Raw genomic sequence first — 18199 nt, 5'->3', positions numbered from 1 at the left:
AAGGTAGACTGGTCCCCAGGCAAGAAGGGGGTCTTTTTAGGAAAGGGCTATTATCGATTTTGTTTCAGAGTCAAAGCGTGAACCGAATTCCTTCCCAAAGTTAGTTTGGCCTATGCCCAGGAATGAACAAGGACAACTTAAGGGTTAGAAGTAAGATGGCGTCGGTCAGGCAAAGGCAGTTTCAAGGTGAGAGAGTGAGTCAGGCAGCTATCTAGGAGAAGAATGTTCCAGCAGGCAGAACAGCCAATGCAAAGGCCCCGGGGCAGGAGCGAGCTGGAGAGGTCCAGGTGCATCTCCCAGGCCAGAGTGAGGGGGGCTTGGGAGATGACGGCAGATGGGTAAGGAGGGATGGGGGGTGTCAGGTGGCACAGGGCCTCTAAACTAAAGGTGATCCAAGTCACTCTGAGTGACGAGGGGAGCCAAGGGGGGGTGGTGAGCTGAAAAGGTACAGCACTGACTCAAATATTAAGATCCCTCTGGTGACAGAGTGGGAACAAACAAGAAAGAAAGGACGGATGCAGGGAATTTTAATTTTTCCCAAACCTACACTCAAAAAAAGGCTATAGGAAATGGCTGAGGTCTTTTTGTTTTGTTTTGTTTTTGAGACAGGGTCTCCCTCTGTCACCCAGGCTGGAGTACATGGCACAATCATAGCTCACTGCAACCTCATCCTCCTACCCTCAAGCGATCCTCCCCCCTCAGCCTCCCAAGTAGCTGAGACGACAGGCATGCACCACCCAACCCAGCTAATTTTTAAAGTTTTTGTAGAGACGGGGTCTCCCTTTGTTGCCCAAGCTGGTCTCGAACACTTGGACCCAAGCAGTCCTCCTGCCTCAGCCTCCAAAAGTGCTGGGATGACAGGCATGAGCCAGGGCCCCTGGAATGGCTGAGTTTTAATAGATATTTAGGGACCATGAGGGGGTGGTGTTGCGAGAGGGGAAGGAGACAGTATATCCCAGAAAAGCTGAGCAAACAATTGAACGTGAATGCTGTTAGAGCTCCTCTTTCTGAAATCTCTCAAATATTTCCACCACTGAAAGCCTTGACTTTTAGCTTTCTCCAAAATGCAACTTGAGTCTCTCCTTCCACTCCCGCTTGTCCTCTATGGACCCCTGGAGACACTCCTTCCATCTTATCCCAGTCCCAGCCCCTCCATCCCTCCCCTTCGGCCTAACTCTAGAAACTCCATTCTTCCCACTTAAACATCAATAACACTTCACCTTTCACCCCCAAGGGCATCTTCCTAAACAAAGAGAAACGTAGGGAAAAATTACAGTTTGCCTACAAGGCAGAAGTGCCTGCAGGCAGTGGTGGTATTTTTCTCGCCTATACTTACGTTTCCAGATGTCATACGGGAACTCCCTGTTAGGATCTATATAAAATTAATTCAAACCCCATTCTCCAACAGTGGAATGATGAATGTCCTCCCCAGGTTTCTGCTAATTCTCCGGAGCTTCACATTCTCCACCCCCGAGTCTTTGATTCAGCTCGAGAGACATTCAGTTTGGGGAATCCACTTCCTGTCTGTTTCCCCGCTTAGCATGTATGGACTAATTCAGTCCTTTTCCCTAATTTCCACGCAAACCACCACACACACACAGCATTTATGTGTGAGCCTGTGAGTGTGTGGACAGGGTTTTTCTGAAGGTTTGGGGACACAGGAGGACTTAAATCAACAGACAGGCTGACCACTCAAAACTAGAGGTTAAGTATTCTTCTGTGGGAGATCCTTTGGCATCTCTTCAACTCAGCATCCAGCCGCTTTTTTTTTTTTTTTTTTTTTGAGACGGAGTCTTGCTCTGTCGCCCAGGCTGGAGTGCAGTGGTGCGATCTCGGCTCACTGCAACCTCTGCCTCCTGGGTTCAAACAATTCTCTTGCCTCAACCTCCTGAGTAGCTGGGACTACAGGCGCCTGCCACCACGTCCGGCTAATTTTTTGTATTTTTAGTAGAGACGGGGTTTCACCGTGTTAGCCAGGATGGTCTCGATCTCCTGACCTTGTGATCTGCCTGCCTCAGCCGCCCAAAGTGCTGGGATTACAGGCATGAGCCACCGCGCCCGGCCTAATTTTTGTATTTTTAATAGAGACGGGGTTTCCCCATGTTGGCCAGGCTGGTGTCGAACTCCTGACCTCATGTGATCTGCCCGCCTCGGCCTCCCAAAGTGCTGGGATTACAGGCATGAGTCACTGTGCCCGGCCAATATGAACTCATATTCTATATAGGATTCTGGGAGTCATTTTTTTGTTCGTTTGTTTTGTTTTTAAGAGACAGGGTATCCCTCTGTCACCCAGGCTGGGGTGCAGTGGTGTCATCATAGCTCACTGCAGCTTCAAACTCCTGGGCTCAAGGGATCCTCCTGCCTCAGCCTCCTGAGTAGCTGGGAATATAGGTGCATCACCACCCCTGGCTAATTTTTTTTTTTATAGAGGCAGGATATCACTATGTGGCCCAGGCTGGTCTCAAACTCCTGGGCTCAGGCGATCCTCCTGCCTTGGCCTCCCAAAGTGTTGGGATTAACAGGCATAAGCCATCATGCCCAGCCTAACTTTTTAAAAAATACACCCCATAAGGTCAGGTGTGAAAGCTCACGCCTGTAATCCCAGCATTTTGGGAGGCTGAGGCAGGAGGATTGCTTGAGCCCAGGAGTTTGAGACCAGCCTGGGAAACAGAGTGAGACCCCATCTCTAAAAATAAATAAATAAATATATATATATATATATATATACATATTTTTAAAAAATATAAAATACACCCCATACATCCTTACCTGTCAGATCATAAGCATTTATCTGATACAACAGAAAAGTTACACAGTATTCCTCTGTGTGGATTCATTTATTCATTCATTCATTTATTCTGCAAATATCTATGAACCCCATCCTACATGCCAGGAACTATGCCCCAGCCACAGATGAGAATGAGACCAACTGGGACCCTGGGGGTCTTGCAGTCTCATGGGGAAGGTTGAGATTAATCAAACAACCACAGAAATAAATGTAAAATGACAGCAGTTGTAAATGAGAGTGATAGCAGCATGTGCCGTAACAAATGCATCCATGAGAACTAACTCCACAGCCCTGCCCCTCTTCCTACCAAGTCTTAGAAATCAGGGCCTAGGCTGGGCACGGTGGCTCATGCCTATAATCCCAGCACCTTGGGGGAAACCCACTTTGGGAGGCCAAGGTGGGCCGATAACCTGAGGTTAGGAGTTTGAGACCAGCCTGGCCAACATGGTGAAACCCCGTCTCTACTAAAAATATAAAAATTAGCTAGGTGTGGTGGTGCACATCTGTAATCCTAGCTACTTAGGAGGCTGAGGCAGGAGAATTGTTTGATCCGGGGAGGCGGAGGTTGTGGTGAGCCCAGATCGCACCATTGCACTCCAGCCTGGGCAGGGCCTAGGCCAGGTGTGGTGGCTCACGCCTGTAATCCCAGCATTTTGGGAGGCCGAGGCGGGTGGATCAACTGAGGTTAGGAGTTCAAGACCAGCCTGGCCAACATGGTGAAACCCCGTCTCTACTAAAAATACAAAATTAGCCGTGTGTGGTGGTGCATGCCTATAATCCCAGCTACTTGGGTGGCTGAGGCAGGAGAATCGCTTGAACCTGGGAGGTGGAGGTTGCAGTGAGCCGAGATCACGCCTCTGCACTCCAGCCTGGGGGACAAGAGCGAAACTCAGTCTCAAGAAAAAAAAAAAAAAGGAAAGAAAGAAATCAGGGCCTAGTGGGAGAACCCAAGCAAGTTAAGGTATGTGTCTAGGTCTGTGTTTCCCCATCTGAAAAGAATGGTTATCTCCCTACAGGCCCACACCTGTAGTCCCAGTACTTTGGGTGTCCAAGGCGGGAAGATCACTTGAGCCCAGGAGTTAGAGCCCAGCCTGGGCAACATGGAGAAACCCTATCTCTACAAAAAATACAAAAATTAGCCAGGTGTGGTGATGTGTGCCTGTAGTCCCAGCTACTCAGGAGGCTGAGGCAGGAGGATCAGTTGAACCGAAGAGGTGAAGGTTGCAGTGAGCTATGATGGTGCCACTGCATTCCAGCTTGGGCAACATAGTGAGACCTTGTCTCAGGAAAAAAAAAAAAAAGTTCTTAGACTAGATAGAACAATGCCTGGCACAATATAAGTGATCATTCCCTCGCATTTTTTTTCCCCATTTCCCCTTCTAAGCCTCAATCCTCCTCTTTATTTATTTGTTTTGAGATGGCATCTCTCTCTGTCACCCAGGCTGGAGTGCAGTGGCTCGATTTTGGCTCACAGCAACCTCTGCCTCCCAGGTTCAAGCAATTCTCCTGCCTTAACCTCCTGAGTAGCTGGGATTACAGGTGCCTGCCACCACACCTGGCTAATTTTTGCATTTTCAGTAGAGATGGGGTTTCACCATGTTGGCCAGACTGGTCTGGAACTCCTGAGCTCACAGGTGATCTGCCTGCCTTGGCTTCCCAAAGTGCTGGGATTACAGCCATGAGCTACCATGGCCAGTCTCAATCCTCTTTTTTAAAATGCAAGAGTAAATGGACTCTTTGGAGGGCGATGGTGAGGAGTAAAGGAATAACTATTTCATTAACAGTCACAGCTGGCCGGGTGCGGTTGCTCACCTCTGTAATCTCAGCACTTTGGGAGGCCGAGAGGGTGGATCACGAGGACAGGGGTTTGAGACCAGCCTGGCCAACATGGTGGAACCCCATCTCTACTAAAAATGCAAAAATTAGCTGGGTGTGGTAGTGGGCACCTATAATCCCAGCTACTTGGGAGGCTGAGGCAGGAGAATCGCTTGAACCCGGGAGTTGGAGCTTGCAGTGAGCTGAAGACTGTGCCACTGCACTCCAGCCTGGGTGACGGAGTGAGACTGTCTCAAAAAAAAAAAAAGAAAAAAAAAAAGTCAGCTAACACTTCTCCAGCACCTCTTTTGCATGAGGTACTATCTAATCTTTCCCTATAGTCCCTGCTCCTGGGGAGGCTGAGATAGGAGGATCGCTTGAGCCCAGGATTTCTGGTCCAGCCTGGACAACATAGCAAGACCCTGTCTCTTAAAAAACATACTTTTGCAACAACTCTGAAGGGAGATACTGCTGCCATGCCCATTTTGCTGATGTTGAAACTGAGGCACAGAGAAGTGCAATGATTTGCTCAAGAGCTCAGGGCCAGTTAGGATTCGGAGCAGTTGGAGATTAGAGGTGAGGAGGTTTCAGGCCTGGCGGCCAGGGCATCTAGGTGGGACTGACCCTGCCCTCCATTCCCCCTCCCCCCAGGAAGCTGGATGCCTTCATCTACGATGCTGCGGTCCTCAATTACATGGCCCGCAAGGACGAGGGCTGCAAGCTTGTCACCATCGGCTCCGGCAAGGTCTTCGCCACGACAGGCTATGGCATCGCCCTGCACAAGGGCTCCCGCTGGAAGCGGCCCATCGACCTGGCGTTGCTGCAGTTCCTAGGGGATGGTGCGGCTGCACGCAGGGATTTCCACAGCGGAGAGGGGGAGGGCGAGGCCCCTGGGTTCCGGGGAAGAAAGGGACAAAGACCCGGACACCAGGGTCTAAGGGAGGAAGGGGCTGAGGGCCTACATTCCCACATCACAGACGAGGGTCCTCAGAGGGTACTCATAGCAGGTGACTTTTGACCGCCCCTCCCCAGATGAGATCGAGATGCTGGAGCGGCTGTGGCTCTCTGGGATCTGCCACAATGACAAAATCGAGGTGATGAGCAGCAAGCTGGACATCGACAACATGGCGGGCGTCTTCTACATGCTCCTCGTGGCCATGGGCCTGTCCCTGCTGGTCTTCGCCTGGGAGCACCTGGTGTACTGGCGCCTGCGGCACTGCCTGGGGCCCACCCACCGCATGGACTTCCTGCTGGCCTTCTCCAGGGTACGGGGCAGAGAGGGGGAGATGGCGGGGGCAGAGGACAAAGGTAAAGCCGAGCAGAGACAAGGAGATGTGGGTCGAGATGTGGATAGTGGGGAAGAGAGCGGGAGACGCAGGCGGGTAAATGGAGAGAAGAGAGGGACGGAGGGGAGGCAGGCAGGCGTCCTGGGCACCTCGAGCTGACCCCCGTCTTGTCCCCGGACCCGCAGGGCATGTACAGCTGCTGCAGCGCCGAGGCCGCCCCGCCGCCCGCCAAGCCCCCGCCGCCGCCACAGCCCCTGCCCAGCCCCGCGTACCCCGCGCCGCGGCCGGCGCCCGGGCCGGCACCTTTCGTGCCCCGCGAGCGCGCCTCAGTGGACCGCTGGCGCCGGACCAAGGGCGCGGGGCCGCCAGGGGGCGCGGGCCTGGCCGACGGCTTCCACCGCTACTATGGCCCCATCGAGCCGCAGGGCCTAGGCCTCGGCCTGGGCGAGGCGCGCGCGGCACCGCGGGGCGCAGCCGGGCGCCCGCTGTCCCCGCCGGCCGCTCAGCCCCCGCAGAAGCCGCCGCCCTCCTACTTCGCCATAGTACGCGACAAGGAGCCAGCCGAGCCCCCCGCCGGCGCCTTCCCCGGCTTCCCGTCGCCGCCCGCGCCCCCCGCCGCCGCGGCCAACACCGTCGGGCCGCCGCTCTGCCGCCTGGCCTTCGAGGACGAGAGCCCGCCGGCGCCCGCGCGGTGGCCGCGCTCGGACCCCGAGAGCCAACCCCTGCTGGGGCCGGGCGCGGGCGGCGCGGGGGGCGCGGGGGGCGCGAGCGGAGGAGCCCCGGCCGCTCCGCCTCCTTGCCGCGCCGCGCCACCCCCTTGCCCTTACCTCGATCTCGAGCCGTCGCCGTCGGACTCGGAGGACTCGGAGAGCCTGGGCGGCGCGTCGCTGGGCGGCCTGGAGCCCTGGTGGTTCGCCGACTTCCCCTACCCCTACGCCGAGCGCCTCGGGCCGCCGCCTGGCCGCTACTGGTCGGTCGACAAGCTCGGGGGCTGGCGCGCCGGGAGCTGGGACTACCTGCCCCCGCGCAGCGGTCCGGCCGCCTGGCACTGTCGCCACTGCGCTAGCCTGGAGCTGCTGCCGCCGCCACGCCATCTCAGCTGCTCGCACGATGGCCTGGACGGCGGCTGGTGGGCGCCGCCGCCTCCACCCTGGGCCGCCGGGCCCCCGCCCCGACGCCGGGCCCGCTGCGGGTGCCCGCGGTCGCACCCGCACCGCCCGCAGGCCTCGCACCGCACGCCCGCCGCCGCCGCGCCCCACCACCACAGGCACCGGCGCGCCGCTGGGGGCTGGGACCTCCCGCCGCCCGCGCCCACCTCGCGCTCGCTCGAGGACCTCAGCTCGTGCCCTCGCGCCGCCCCTGCGCGCAGGCTTACCGGGCCCTCCCGCCACGCTCGCAGGTGTCCGCACGCCGCGCACTGGGGGCCGCCGCTGCCCACAGCTTCCCACCGGAGACACCGGGGCGGGGACCTGGGCACCCGCAGGGGCTCGGCGCACTTCTCCAGCCTCGAGTCCGAGGTATGACGCGGCCCCGGGGGCCCCACCGCCCCCTTGGTCAGCTCAGGCCACGGCCCGAGGGGGCGCCCGCAGTGGACAGGACCCGCGTGGGTTGGGAAGGAAAACAGTGGAACTGGCCGGACCCCGCCTGGAGCAGCGTCCTGCGCCCCCTGGTTCTGGAGGAACCGCAAGCCGGAGAGGATTTGGTCCCTCAACTGTCACCCAGCCTGAGAGCGAGGGGGCGGGGGCCTTGGAGCCCACCGGACTTTTTTTTAAACCCGACAAGGGCTTTTTAACGTCACCAGATGGGGCGGGAGGTGGGGGGTTCACGCCACTCCCGCGTCCCACCTCCACGCCCGGGGCCGTGGCCCCCACATCACTGTGCAGCTCCCCGGCCCCAGCCACGCCTCCGGGGAAGCCCGTTTTTAACCTTTCATCCATTGGGACTCAAAACTGTGAGACGCGTTCGCCAAACTGTGACCCCAGACCTTGGCCCCACCACACAGAAACCCCTGACCCAGACTGTGACATCCGACTCCTAAAATGGTCATCCGACTCCAGACTGTGACCCCTGACCCCAAACTGTGACCCGAACCCCAGACTGTGCCCCGACCAGACTGTGACCCTTGACATCAAACCGTGACACCCCCTCCTCCTCTTCCACCCTCGGTCGCTTTTCCCTACTCTGACCTAGGACACGTCCCCAACGGAAGCCCCGCCTTCCCTTGCACCGGGATGAACCCAACCTCCCTGAAGCCAAAACTTCCCACCCTGCCGCACCTCCGGACCACCCCACTTGCCACCAAGCACATCCTCTCCAAATCCAACCCTTATTTGCGACCCTTCAGTGATGACCCAGCAGACCTCCAAAAAGCCTCCTCTTCCCAGATCTCCAGCCGGGTCTGGGGCTGGGTTGCGGAGGGGAGGGTCTGGGAGTCCACACTTCTCCACCAACTTCCCTTCCCACTCTCTTATTCCACATTGCAGTGTTTGGAATAAACCATGTTTTTATGCCTCCTCAGTCCAAGCCTAAGCTCCGTGTCTGTTAGCCCCCCTCAAATTCTCTGGAGGAAACAAACACAAAAGTCCCACAGGGGAAGAGGAGACAGAATTAGAGAACAGAGACTCTGAAAGGAGGTGGGTGGGGAGAAAAAGACCAAGAAAGAGGAGGTGGGAAGAGACCCTGAAAAGAGAGTCGAGAGGGTACTGGGGCAGATAGAGACCCCAAGAGAGTGGTGAGATAGATCCCGGAGACAAAACATAATAAGATCAAAGGTATGGTTTTATTTCCTATGGCTATAGATACCAAGGCTTGCTAGATTCTCAATATCCTGTTCATGCAAGCTAGGAGAGTGTCTGACATATCCCAGCCAATCCGCATTATCTTGAATGCTGTTAATCTCACCAATGAGAATCTATTTCTAACATTTCATTATGTCAGTTAGCCAAACCGCTGGTGCTGATGGGCGATAAAGAGAGACGAAGCACTTGTAATAGCTGCCTCCAGAGGGTGGACTGATTAAGTGCTCGCTGACCAGAGCTGCAATGTGAATGTCTAATTAGGCAATTGACTGCCCCTAGAGGGTAGATTGACCCGCCTAACTTACAGATAATATCCATCCTGTCTACAAGAAGGCATTTTTGAAACAAAGCCATCACAACAGAGAGAGGAAAAGAAACCGGCCTTGTGGGTCTTCAGGGAGCAGAAACTCAGTCTCCTTGCCAGTGAAAGAGCAAATTTGCATATATGAATAATTAATTAAGTGGAAAGAACGCTCTCGGAATGAAAGTGGAAAATGGGGAAAACAAGCTTCCGGCAGAACTACAACTCCCAGAAGGCCTTGCCACTACCGCGAGGAACAGCGCCCAAAGTCACGCGAAGATGCAGTTTCTCCGTATCCGCAGGCTTCTATCGCTGGCGCCATTACTTGAGTTCTCCTCCCGCGTTTCCGCACCCTCTCCGATTAGCGGTACCCGGAGTTTCCAAGGTAACCGCGCCGTAGGGCGGATCTCATTAGGCGGAAAGCGAAACCCGGAAGTGACGCTCTTACCGGGCGTCAGCAGTAAGAGGGTTCGAGGATGGCGGCGCGCAAGGGTCGGCGGCGCACGTGTGAAACCGGGGAACCCATGGAGGCCGAGTCCGGCGACACAAGTTCCGAGGGCCCATCCCAGGTCTACCTGCCCGGCCGGGGGCCGCCGCTACGCGAAGGGGAGGAGCTGGTCATGGACGAGGAGGCCTATGTGCTCTACCACCGAGCGCAGACTGGTAGGGCTGAGTCCGGACTCCAGGGTCCTGAGGTGGCTGATCCCGAGCCTTTAACCTGAGAGGTGCTCGGGAAGAGAAGGCTGGGGTCTAAGAGAAGTGATTTCATACCGGAGGCGGTTGATCCATGAAGGAGGTGGGGACTGAGCTCTCACTGTCCCGTCTTAACTCGTAAACCCCTCCTTCCATCCCCAGGCGCCCCCTGTCTCAGCTTTGACATAGTCCGGGATCACCTGGGAGACAACCGGACAGAACTTCCTCTTACACTTTACTTGTGTGCTGGGACCCAGGCTGAGAGCGCCCAGAGCAACAGGTAAGACCCGAGGCTTTTCCAGGACCAGGAGGCTCAGTTTCCAGCCCCTTCCTCAGGACCTAGGAGTTAGGGCTTCCGGTTTCTGCCTCTCGCAGACCCAGGAGTCTGGGTTTCCAGCCTCTCTCCTTCCTAAGAATCCTGGAATCTAGTGCCTAACTCACCCCACAATTTCTCCCAGACTGATGATGCTTCGGATGCACAATCTTCATGGGACGAAGCCCCCACCCTCAGAGGGCAGTGATGAAGAAGAGGAGGAGGAAGATGAAGAGGATGAAGAAGAGCGGAAGCCTCAGCTGGAGCTGGCCATGGTGCCCCACTATGGTGGTATCAACCGAGTTCGGGTAAGTATGGTCCCAGGAGCCTGCTCTGCATACTCTGAAACACACCCGACCCATCCCCTGTGTTCGTAACTCCCAACATCTCCTCATGTCCTTTTTTTTTTTTTTTGAAACGTAGTCTCGCTCTGTCACCCAGGCTGGAGTGCAGTGGCGCAATCTCGGCTCACTGCAACCTCCACCTCCCGGGTTCAAGTGTTTCTCCTGCCTCAGCCTCCCAAGTAGCTGGGATTACAGGCACACACCACCACACCCAGCTAATTTTTGCATTTTTAGTAGAGACGGTGTTTGGCCATGTTGGCCAGGCTGGTCTTGAATTCCTGATCTGCCCGCCTCGGCCTCCCAAAGTGCTGGGATTACAGGCGTGAGCCACCGTGCCTTGCCCTTTTTTTTTTTTTTTTTTTTGAGATGGAGTCTCGCTGTGTTGCCCAGGCTGGAGTGCAGTGATTCGATCTTGGCTCACTGCAACCTCCCCTTCCCAGGTTCAAGCGATTCTCCTGCCTCGGCCTCCCAAGTAGCTGGGACTATAGGCACCTGCCACCAGGCCCTTCTAATTTTTTGGTTTTTTTTTTTTTTTTTTGAGATGAAGTCTTGCTCTGTCGCCTAGACTGGAGGGCAATGGCGTGATCTCAGCTCACTGCAACCTCTGCCTCCCAGGTTCAAGCGATTCTCCTGCCTCAGCCAAGTAGCTGAGATTACAGGCGCGCACCACCACGCCCAGCTAATTTTTGTATTCTTAGTAGAGACAGGATTTCATAATGTTGGTCAGGCTGGTTGTGAACTCCTGACCTCGTGATCCGTCTGCCTTGGCTTCCCAAAGTGCTGAGATTACAGGCGTGAGCTACTGCGTTTGGCCAATTTTTTGTATTTTTAGTAGAGACGAGGTTTCGCCTTGTTGGCTAGGCTGGTCTCAAACTCCTGACCTCAAGTGATCCGCACGCCTCGGGCACCCAAAGTCATGGGATTACAAGCGTGAGCCACCACACCCGGCCTCCTTCAGTTTTTAGAAAAGTCCTTGTCACATAGTTTTATACAATTTAGCTATTATGATCACTGTCATTACATGCTAGGTACCGTTTTAGATTATGGGGATATGTTTTATGTTCTTCACTTTTCTCTTTCGTAACATAGTGAGTTACAGAACTTATCTGATGGGGCTGGCATGAGGTCAAATGAAATAACATATAGTGCCTAGAATAGCACCTGGTTGTAATATGAGGTATGTATTTTCTGTTACTATTCAGGAACTGCTTTTGGTTGTGGCTGTTTGTTTTGTTTTTGAGTCATGGTTTCACTCCTGTTGCCCAGGCTGGAGTGCAATGGCGTGATCTCGGCTCACTGCAGCCTCTGCCTCCCAGGTTCAAGTGATTCTCCTGCCTCAGCCTCCCGAGTAGCTGGGACCACAAGGGTACATCACCATGCCCAGCTAATTTTTGTATTTTTAGTAGAGATGGAGTCTCATTATGTTGGCCAGGCTGGTCTCGAACTCCTGAGCTCAAGTGATCTGCCCACTTTGGCCCCCAAAATGCTGGGATTATAGGCATGAGGCATTGTACCCAGCCTGTTTATTTGTTTTTTGCTTCAAAGCTAAAACATCTTCTGATCAGGTAGACTTGTAAGTAGAATGATATGGTATATGAAGAGCACTTAGAGCATTACTTGGCTGATAGCTGGGGCTGTCTGTTTCCATGAAATTATTTTTACTATGTTGCAGTACTGTTCTAGATGCAGAGGATTTAGCAGCAAGCAAAAGGTCTCTGGTTCCGTGAACTTACACACTAGTGGGGGAAGGGAACGAGATGAAACTAAGTAAATGTGTACCATGTCCAAAGGTGTTAACTGTCCTGGAAAAAATTCAAATGAAGCAGGGGAAGAGGGTTAGGGTGCTCCAGGAGTGGGTTGCTATTTTTAAACGGTGTGGGTAGGAAAGTATTCAGTCATAAAATGCCATTTGCGGCCGGGCACGGTGGCTCACGCTTGTAATCCCAGCACTTTGGGAGGCCGAGGCGGGCGGATCACGAGGTCAGGAGATCGAGACCACGGTGAAACCCCGTCTCTATTAAAAATACAAAAAAAAATTGGCCGGGCGTGGTGGCGGGCGCCTGTAGTCCCAGCTACTCGGAGAGGCTGAGGCAGGAGAATGGCGTGAACCCGGGAGGCGGAGCTTGCAGTGAGCCGAGATCGCGCCACTGCACTCCAGCCTGGGCGACAGAGCAAGACCCCGTCTAAAAAAAAAAAAAAAAAAAAAAATGCCATTTGCATAGATACTCAACAGGTAGTGGGGCAGTGAACCCTGTAAAAGAATTTGCAGGCAAGGAAAACACAAGTTCAAAGGCCCTGGGGTGAGCTTGGCGTGTTTGAAGAGTTTCAAGCGAAGTGGGGGAGTCCAGTCTGTCTGGAGCAGAATGAACAAAAGGGACAGTGACACAATTTGCGGGGCGGGCACAGAGAAAACATTGTTCAGAGCCTTGTCGGCCACTGTAAGGACTCCAGCTTTTTTTTTTTTTTTTTTTTTGAGGCGGAGTCTTGCTCTGTCGCCCAGTCTGGAGTGCTTTGGCGCAATCTCGGCTCACTGCAAGCTCCGCCTCCCAGGTTCACGCCATTCTCCTGCCTCAGCGTCCCGAGTAGCTGGGACTACAGGCACCTGCCACCGCGCCCGGCTAATTTTTTGTATTTTTAGTAGAGACGGGGTTTCACCGTGTTAGCCAGGATGGTCTCGATCTCCTGACCTCATGATCCACCCGTCTCGGCCTCCCAAAGTGCTGGGATTACAGGCGTGAGCCACCGCGCCCGGCCAGACTCCAGCTTTTAATTGGGAGACATTGGAGGGTTTCAGGCAGAGGAAAGACGGTCTGACTTTTGTTTTAAAGTGATCGGTCTGGCTGCTGTTTTAAATATCAATTGCAGAGAGGTAAGGGTAGGAGGAAAGAATCCTGTGGAGAGACTTACAGAATTCAGGGGAAGGATGACATCAGTAGTAGTGTGACAGCAACAGACATCATGAGAAGGTGTTGGAAGTGAGCTTTTTTTTTTTTAGACGAGACACAGTCTCGCTTTTGTCGCCCAGGCCGGAGTGCAATGGCGCAGTCTCGGCTCACTGCAACCTCTGACTCCTCGGTTCAAGCGATTCTCCTGCCTCAGCCTCCTAAGTAGCTGGGATTACAGCCACCCACCAGCACGCCCGGCTAATTTTTGCATTTTTAGTGGAGGCGGGGTTTCATCATGTTGGCCAGGGTGGTCTTGCTCCTGACTTCAGGCAATCCGCCCGCCTCGGCCTCCCAAAGTGCTGGGATTACAAGTGTGAGCCACCGCACCCGGCCTTTACAAAAAAATTTTAAAAGCCAGATGTGATGGTGCTCACCCATAGTCCCAACTACTTGGGAGGCTGAGGTGGGAGGATCACTTGAGCCCAGGAGGTTGAGGCTGCAGTGAGCTGTGATGGCATCACCGCACTCCATCCTGGGCAACAGAGCAGGACCCTGTCTCAAAAACAAAAAAGTTTGAACGGTCAGTGCAGTAAGAGTCTGGAGCCCAGGGGAGAGGTCAGGGCTAGGGGTATTGGAAACCTCGTGGCTGGACTGGGTCTCCTAGTGAACAAACACAGAGGCAAGGAGATCCAAGGACTGAGTCTTGTGGCCTTCCAACATTTAGAGGGTTTCCGAGACCAGGAGCCTGAACACCCTCCCAAGGGCTGGCGGGAATTGCAGCCTCAACTCCCAGGCATCTTGGGGCTCTGTCCTCCCACCTCAGCTCCCCCACCCACTCCCACCCCCCTGTGGAGAGCTGTCCCGGTTACCATGCTGGTTTTTACAGGTTATGATTTTCTTCCCACAGAGGTTTCAAGGAGCTGTAGTCCCAGGCCTGAGAGATCTGAGGAAGTGCGCTTCTGATTGTCTGGGATATGGGGAGCGTGGGGTCAGTGCCCTGATCCTCCTGTCCGCTCGCTTCACATCACCCTTCCCCCACCGCTCTTCTGCAGGTGTCATGGCTGGGTGAAGAGCCCGTGGCTGGGCTGTGGTCAGAGAAGGGCCAGGTGGAGGTGTTTGCGCTGCGGCGGCTTCTGCAGGTGGTGGAGGACCCCCAGGCCCTGGCAGCCTTCCTCCGGGATGAGCAGGCCCAAATGAAGCCCATCTTCTCCTTCACTGGACACATGGGCGAGGGCTTTGCCCTTGACTGGTCCCCCCGGGTGCCCGGTGAGTCCCTGGGGTGTTCAGGAGTCCCGGGAGGTGGGGGGAGCAGGGTCTACAACAAGGGGCCGGGTGCTTAGACTCCAAGGACAGGAGCAAGCTGCGGCCAGGTGGGGCGAGGTCATTTCCTGACTCCCTTCCCCAGGTCGCCTGCTGACCGGTGACTGTCAAAAGAACATCCACCTCTGGACACCTACGGACGGCGGCTCCTGGCACGTGGACCAGCGGCCATTCGTGGGCCACACGCGCTCTGTGGAGGACCTGCAATGGTCACCGACTGAGAACACGGTGAGGGAGGGTGGGGTTCTGGTCGTTTAGTTCTGATGGATTCTAGGCCAGGGACCTGGAATCCTAGGTCTGAGGGAAAAGAGGGCTGGGAGCCTGACGGAGGTTAGTTTCCAGGCCAAGTCCTAGTAAGGGGGACAGTGAAAGAGAGAGTGGCCCACCGCTGGCGCTTGGGCTTCACCGTGGGCTGGGGGGCATCGGGACCACTCAGACTCCGCCTCCCCCAGGTGTTTGCCTCCTGCTCAGCTGACACCTCCATCCGAATCTGGGACATCCGGGCAGCCCCCAGCAAGGCCTGCATGCTCACCACAGCCACCGCCCATGATGGGGACGTCAATGTCATCAGCTGGAGCCGCCGGGAGCCCTTCCTGCTCAGTGGCGGGGATGATGGGGCCCTCAAGATCTGGGACCTTCGGCAGTTCAAGGTATTGTCCCAGTCGGACACCTGGGGGCTAGAGAAGCTTGCTCCCAGCAGCCCCTGGGATTTGTAGGATTTTTCCTCCTTGAATGGTTTTATACAACCAGAGCTGGAGAGCCCTTAGAACTAGACTCCCGCCTCTTCAGGGTACAGAGGAGGAAACTGAGGCTCAGCAAGAGGAAGGGTGGCGGGTCTCCACTCTTGGGGTCACTTACTCCACCAGGGGAACAGCTGACAAGAGATGGAAGGGGCTGGGGCAGCAGAGACTAGAACTCTCATCTGCCTGTGGGCAAAAGTACAGCTGTCTGTACAGCTGTCTCTACGGCCAGTGCTGAGAGCTTCAGAGAGTTGTAGATTTATAGATGCAACTGAGAATCGGGGCCCAGCCTGCTCGTTGTAGGAGAAGACTGAGGCACAGAAAGGACAGGAGCCGCTGTGACATGACAGCCAAGCTAGGGGTTGACATTGTAGAGCTGGGAGGGTCCCTGCGCAGGAGAAGTTGCAGCGTCCGGCATCCCTCTGGACAAAGCCGCAGCTTTGTGTGGCTCTGCCTTCCTGGGCTGCCGTCATCCTTTGTCTCCTCCAGTTTGATCGTTTCTATAGCATCAGCCCTGGGGAGGAGGCTGGAGATGGATTCCAGCCTCCCAGGCCCACCAGGTCACACAGGGCCCAGCTTGTTGACCACTGGAACTTCAGAGCCGCTTCTCCTAATGAGAGAGACGCCAGTTGAGCAGGGCCTTTGCTGTAGTGAAAGTGCTGTCATGCCGGGCGCGGTGGCTCAAGCCTGTAATCCCAGCACTTTGGGAGGCCGAGGCGGGAGGATCACGAGGTCAGGAGATCGAGACCATCCTGGCTAACACGGTGAAACCCCGTCTCTACTAAAAATACAAAAAAAATCAGCCGGGCGTGTTGGCGGGCGCCTGTAGTCCCAGCTACTCGGGAGGCTGAGGCAGGAGAATGGCGTGAACCCAGGAGGCGGAGCTTGCAGTGAGCCGAGATCGCGCCACTGCACTCTAGCCTGGGGGACAGAGCAAGACTCCATCTCAAAAAAAAAAAAAAAAGTGCTGTCATTCTTAGTCTTTCTTTGGGTCGGCTTCTGGGGATTGTGCTTCTGCCTCCTTTGAGGCCTTTGTAGAATCTGCTGGGAGAGCTCTGGGAGAGCCATGCCCTCCTTTGTTTTTTGGTTTTTTTTTTTTGCAATGGAGTTTCGCTCTTGTTGCCCAGGCTGGAGTACAGTGGCGCAATCTCAGCTCACTGCAACCTCCCGCTCTTGGGTTCAAGCGATTCTCCTGCCTCAGCCTCCTGAGTAACTGGATTACAGGCATGCACCACCATGCCCAGCTAATTTTGTATTTTTAGTAGAGATGGGGTTTCACCATGTTGATCAGGCTGGTCACCAACTCCTAACCTCGGGTGATCCACCTGCCTTGGCCTCCCAAGGTTCTGGGATTACAGGCATGAGCCACCACGCCCATGCCCTCCTTTTACAAGGAAGAAAACAGAGGCAGGCAGAGGGAAGAGCAGGGGCAGGGGTTTTGCTACCTGAGCTGGGAGGGGCTTCTTTGCAGGTGAATCACAATTCCCAGCAACCCCTGGGCTGGTCAGCCTTCTTAGCAGCCAGAATTACCCTGTGTCCCTTTCCTGGACTCTGGGCTTGTGAGGGCTTAAGGGGTGGGGCCCTGGTTGAACCCTGAGGCTGGAGAGGGGTTGGGGCTTCTGCCTGGGTCCCCCCCAGAGTCAGGCTGAGGCATTCAGAACCCATTACTCCCATCCTCTCCCTCTAGTCTGGCTCCCCAGTGGCCACCTTCAAGCAGCACGTGGCCCCTGTGACCTCCGTCGAGTGGCACCCGCAGGACAGCGGGGTCTTTGCAGCCTCGGGTGCAGACCACCAGATCACACAGTGGGACCTGGCAGTGGAGCGGGACCCTGAGGCGGGCGATGTGGAGGCCGACCCCGGGCTGGCTGACCTCCCGCAGCAGCTGCTGTTTGTGCACCAGGGCGAGACCGAGCTGAAGGAGCTGCACTGGCACCCGCAGTGCCCAGGACTCCTGGTCAGCACGGCGCTGTCAGGCTTCACCGTCTTCCGCACCATCAGTGTCTGAGGCGTCCCACTGGCTCTGCTCTTGCTTCCTGCTTGGAAACTGAAGTCGAATTGGGCCCCCCTGGAAGGGGTTCATTCAGGTCTGTTGACAGACTGGCCGGCCTGTGGGCTGCCGTGATGGATTCTGTTTGATGTATTGTTCTCTAGAAGGCCTGGGTCTGATCCAGTGACCCCTCTCACCAAAGAACTCGGTTTAACCACTCAGTTAACCCAGAGACTTGTGTGGCCTGGTGTGGCCTGTGTGTCGGTGGATTCCTTCCTGTCAGCTGTGACCCATTTGACCTGTGCCCTCAGAACCCAGTTTTTTTGTTTGTTTGTTTGAGATGGAGTCTTGGTCTGTTGCCCAGGCTGGAGTGCAGTGGCACGATCTTGGCTCACTGCAACCTCCGCCTCCCGGGTTCAAGTGATTCTCTCGGCTCAGTCTCCCGGGTAGCTGGGATTACAGGCATGTGCCACCACACCCCGTTAATTTTTGTGTTTTTAGTAGAGACGGGGTTTCACCATGTTGGCCAGGCTGGTCTCAAATTCTTGATCTCAAGTGATATGTCCACCCTGGCCTCCCAGAGTGCTGGGTTGGGATTACAGGCGTGAGCCACCACGTCCGGCTCAGGACCCAGTTTTGGCTGCTGGTTCCCAGCAGGGAACTCAGGGGATATACAATGGCTGCATCAAATTTGAGGTGTGGGTTCCTCCAACACAATTTGCTTCTGCCCGTTGTCTTCCTGCCAGCTGGGTTTGGCCAGGATTTCCCCGTGTGGGGGCTACATGGGACCCCCTCCCCTCCTCCCTGACTTAAAGGCTGATGCTGTGTCGGGAGGACGTTCAGGGCTCCCAAGCAGCAATAAAGGATCAGGAAGAGGCCTGAGGTGCGTGTGAGACTCTGGTCTTTGGCCACAGCCCTATGAGGAAATG

General features: G+C 55.4%; 2 protein-coding genes and 1 long non-coding RNA gene across 4 annotated transcripts in view; 2 read left to right on the top strand and 1 right to left on the bottom strand.

The window, feature by feature from the left end:
• GRIN2D (glutamate ionotropic receptor NMDA type subunit 2D) overlaps positions 1-8406 on the top strand; it is a 49799-nt gene extending 41393 nt beyond the window's left edge. Inside the window, exons 12-14 of one of the 2 annotated variants that reach the window (XM_032169275.2) lie at positions 5255-5442; positions 5636-5868; positions 6075-8406. In XM_032169275.2, the coding sequence (XP_032025166.1) occupies positions 5255-5442; positions 5636-5868; positions 6075-7412 (1759 nt within the window). In that variant the 3' untranslated portion in view covers positions 7413-8406. The remainder of the gene's footprint in view (positions 1-5254; positions 5443-5635; positions 5869-6074) is intronic. The other variant, XM_058425140.1, reaches the window with a different exon arrangement.
• A 243-nt stretch (positions 8407-8649) lies between these two features.
• On the bottom strand, positions 8650-9355 carry LOC131380766 (uncharacterized). Its single transcript, XR_009208943.1, has 2 exons — positions 9237-9355; positions 8650-8925 (listed from the first exon to the last, which is right to left on the bottom strand). It is a non-coding gene; the product is annotated as an uncharacterized LOC131380766 (long non-coding RNA).
• GRWD1 (glutamate rich WD repeat containing 1) lies at positions 9339-18152 on the top strand. The gene is made up of 7 exons (XM_032169277.2): positions 9339-9651; positions 9844-9961; positions 10140-10302; positions 14276-14489; positions 14629-14771; positions 14996-15193; positions 16971-18152. Exons 1-7 carry the CDS (start codon positions 9465-9467, stop codon positions 17286-17288), a joined length of 1341 nt encoding a protein of 446 aa, XP_032025168.1. The 5' UTR covers positions 9339-9464; the 3' UTR covers positions 17289-18152.
• Positions 18153-18199: the final 47 nt, after the last annotated feature.

This window comes from Hylobates moloch, unplaced genomic scaffold, assembly GCF_009828535.3.
Source record: "Hylobates moloch isolate HMO894 unplaced genomic scaffold, HMol_V3 SCAFFOLD_12, whole genome shotgun sequence".
Classification (NCBI taxonomy): Eukaryota; Metazoa; Chordata; class Mammalia; order Primates; family Hylobatidae; genus Hylobates; species Hylobates moloch.
This window is presented reverse-complemented; position numbering and strand designations above follow the sequence as displayed.

Coding starts and splice junctions, on each gene's coding strand:
- GRWD1 (XM_032169277.2), top strand. CDS start 9,465: ATGGCGGCGCGCAAGGGTCGGCGGCGCACGTGTGAAACCGGGGAACCC. Junction 9,652..9,843: donor CTACCACCGAGCGCAGACTG/GTAGGGCTGAGT, acceptor TTCCATCCCCAG/GCGCCCCCTGTCTCAGCTTT. Junction 9,962..10,139: donor GAGAGCGCCCAGAGCAACAG/GTAAGACCCGAG, acceptor AATTTCTCCCAG/ACTGATGATGCTTCGGATGC.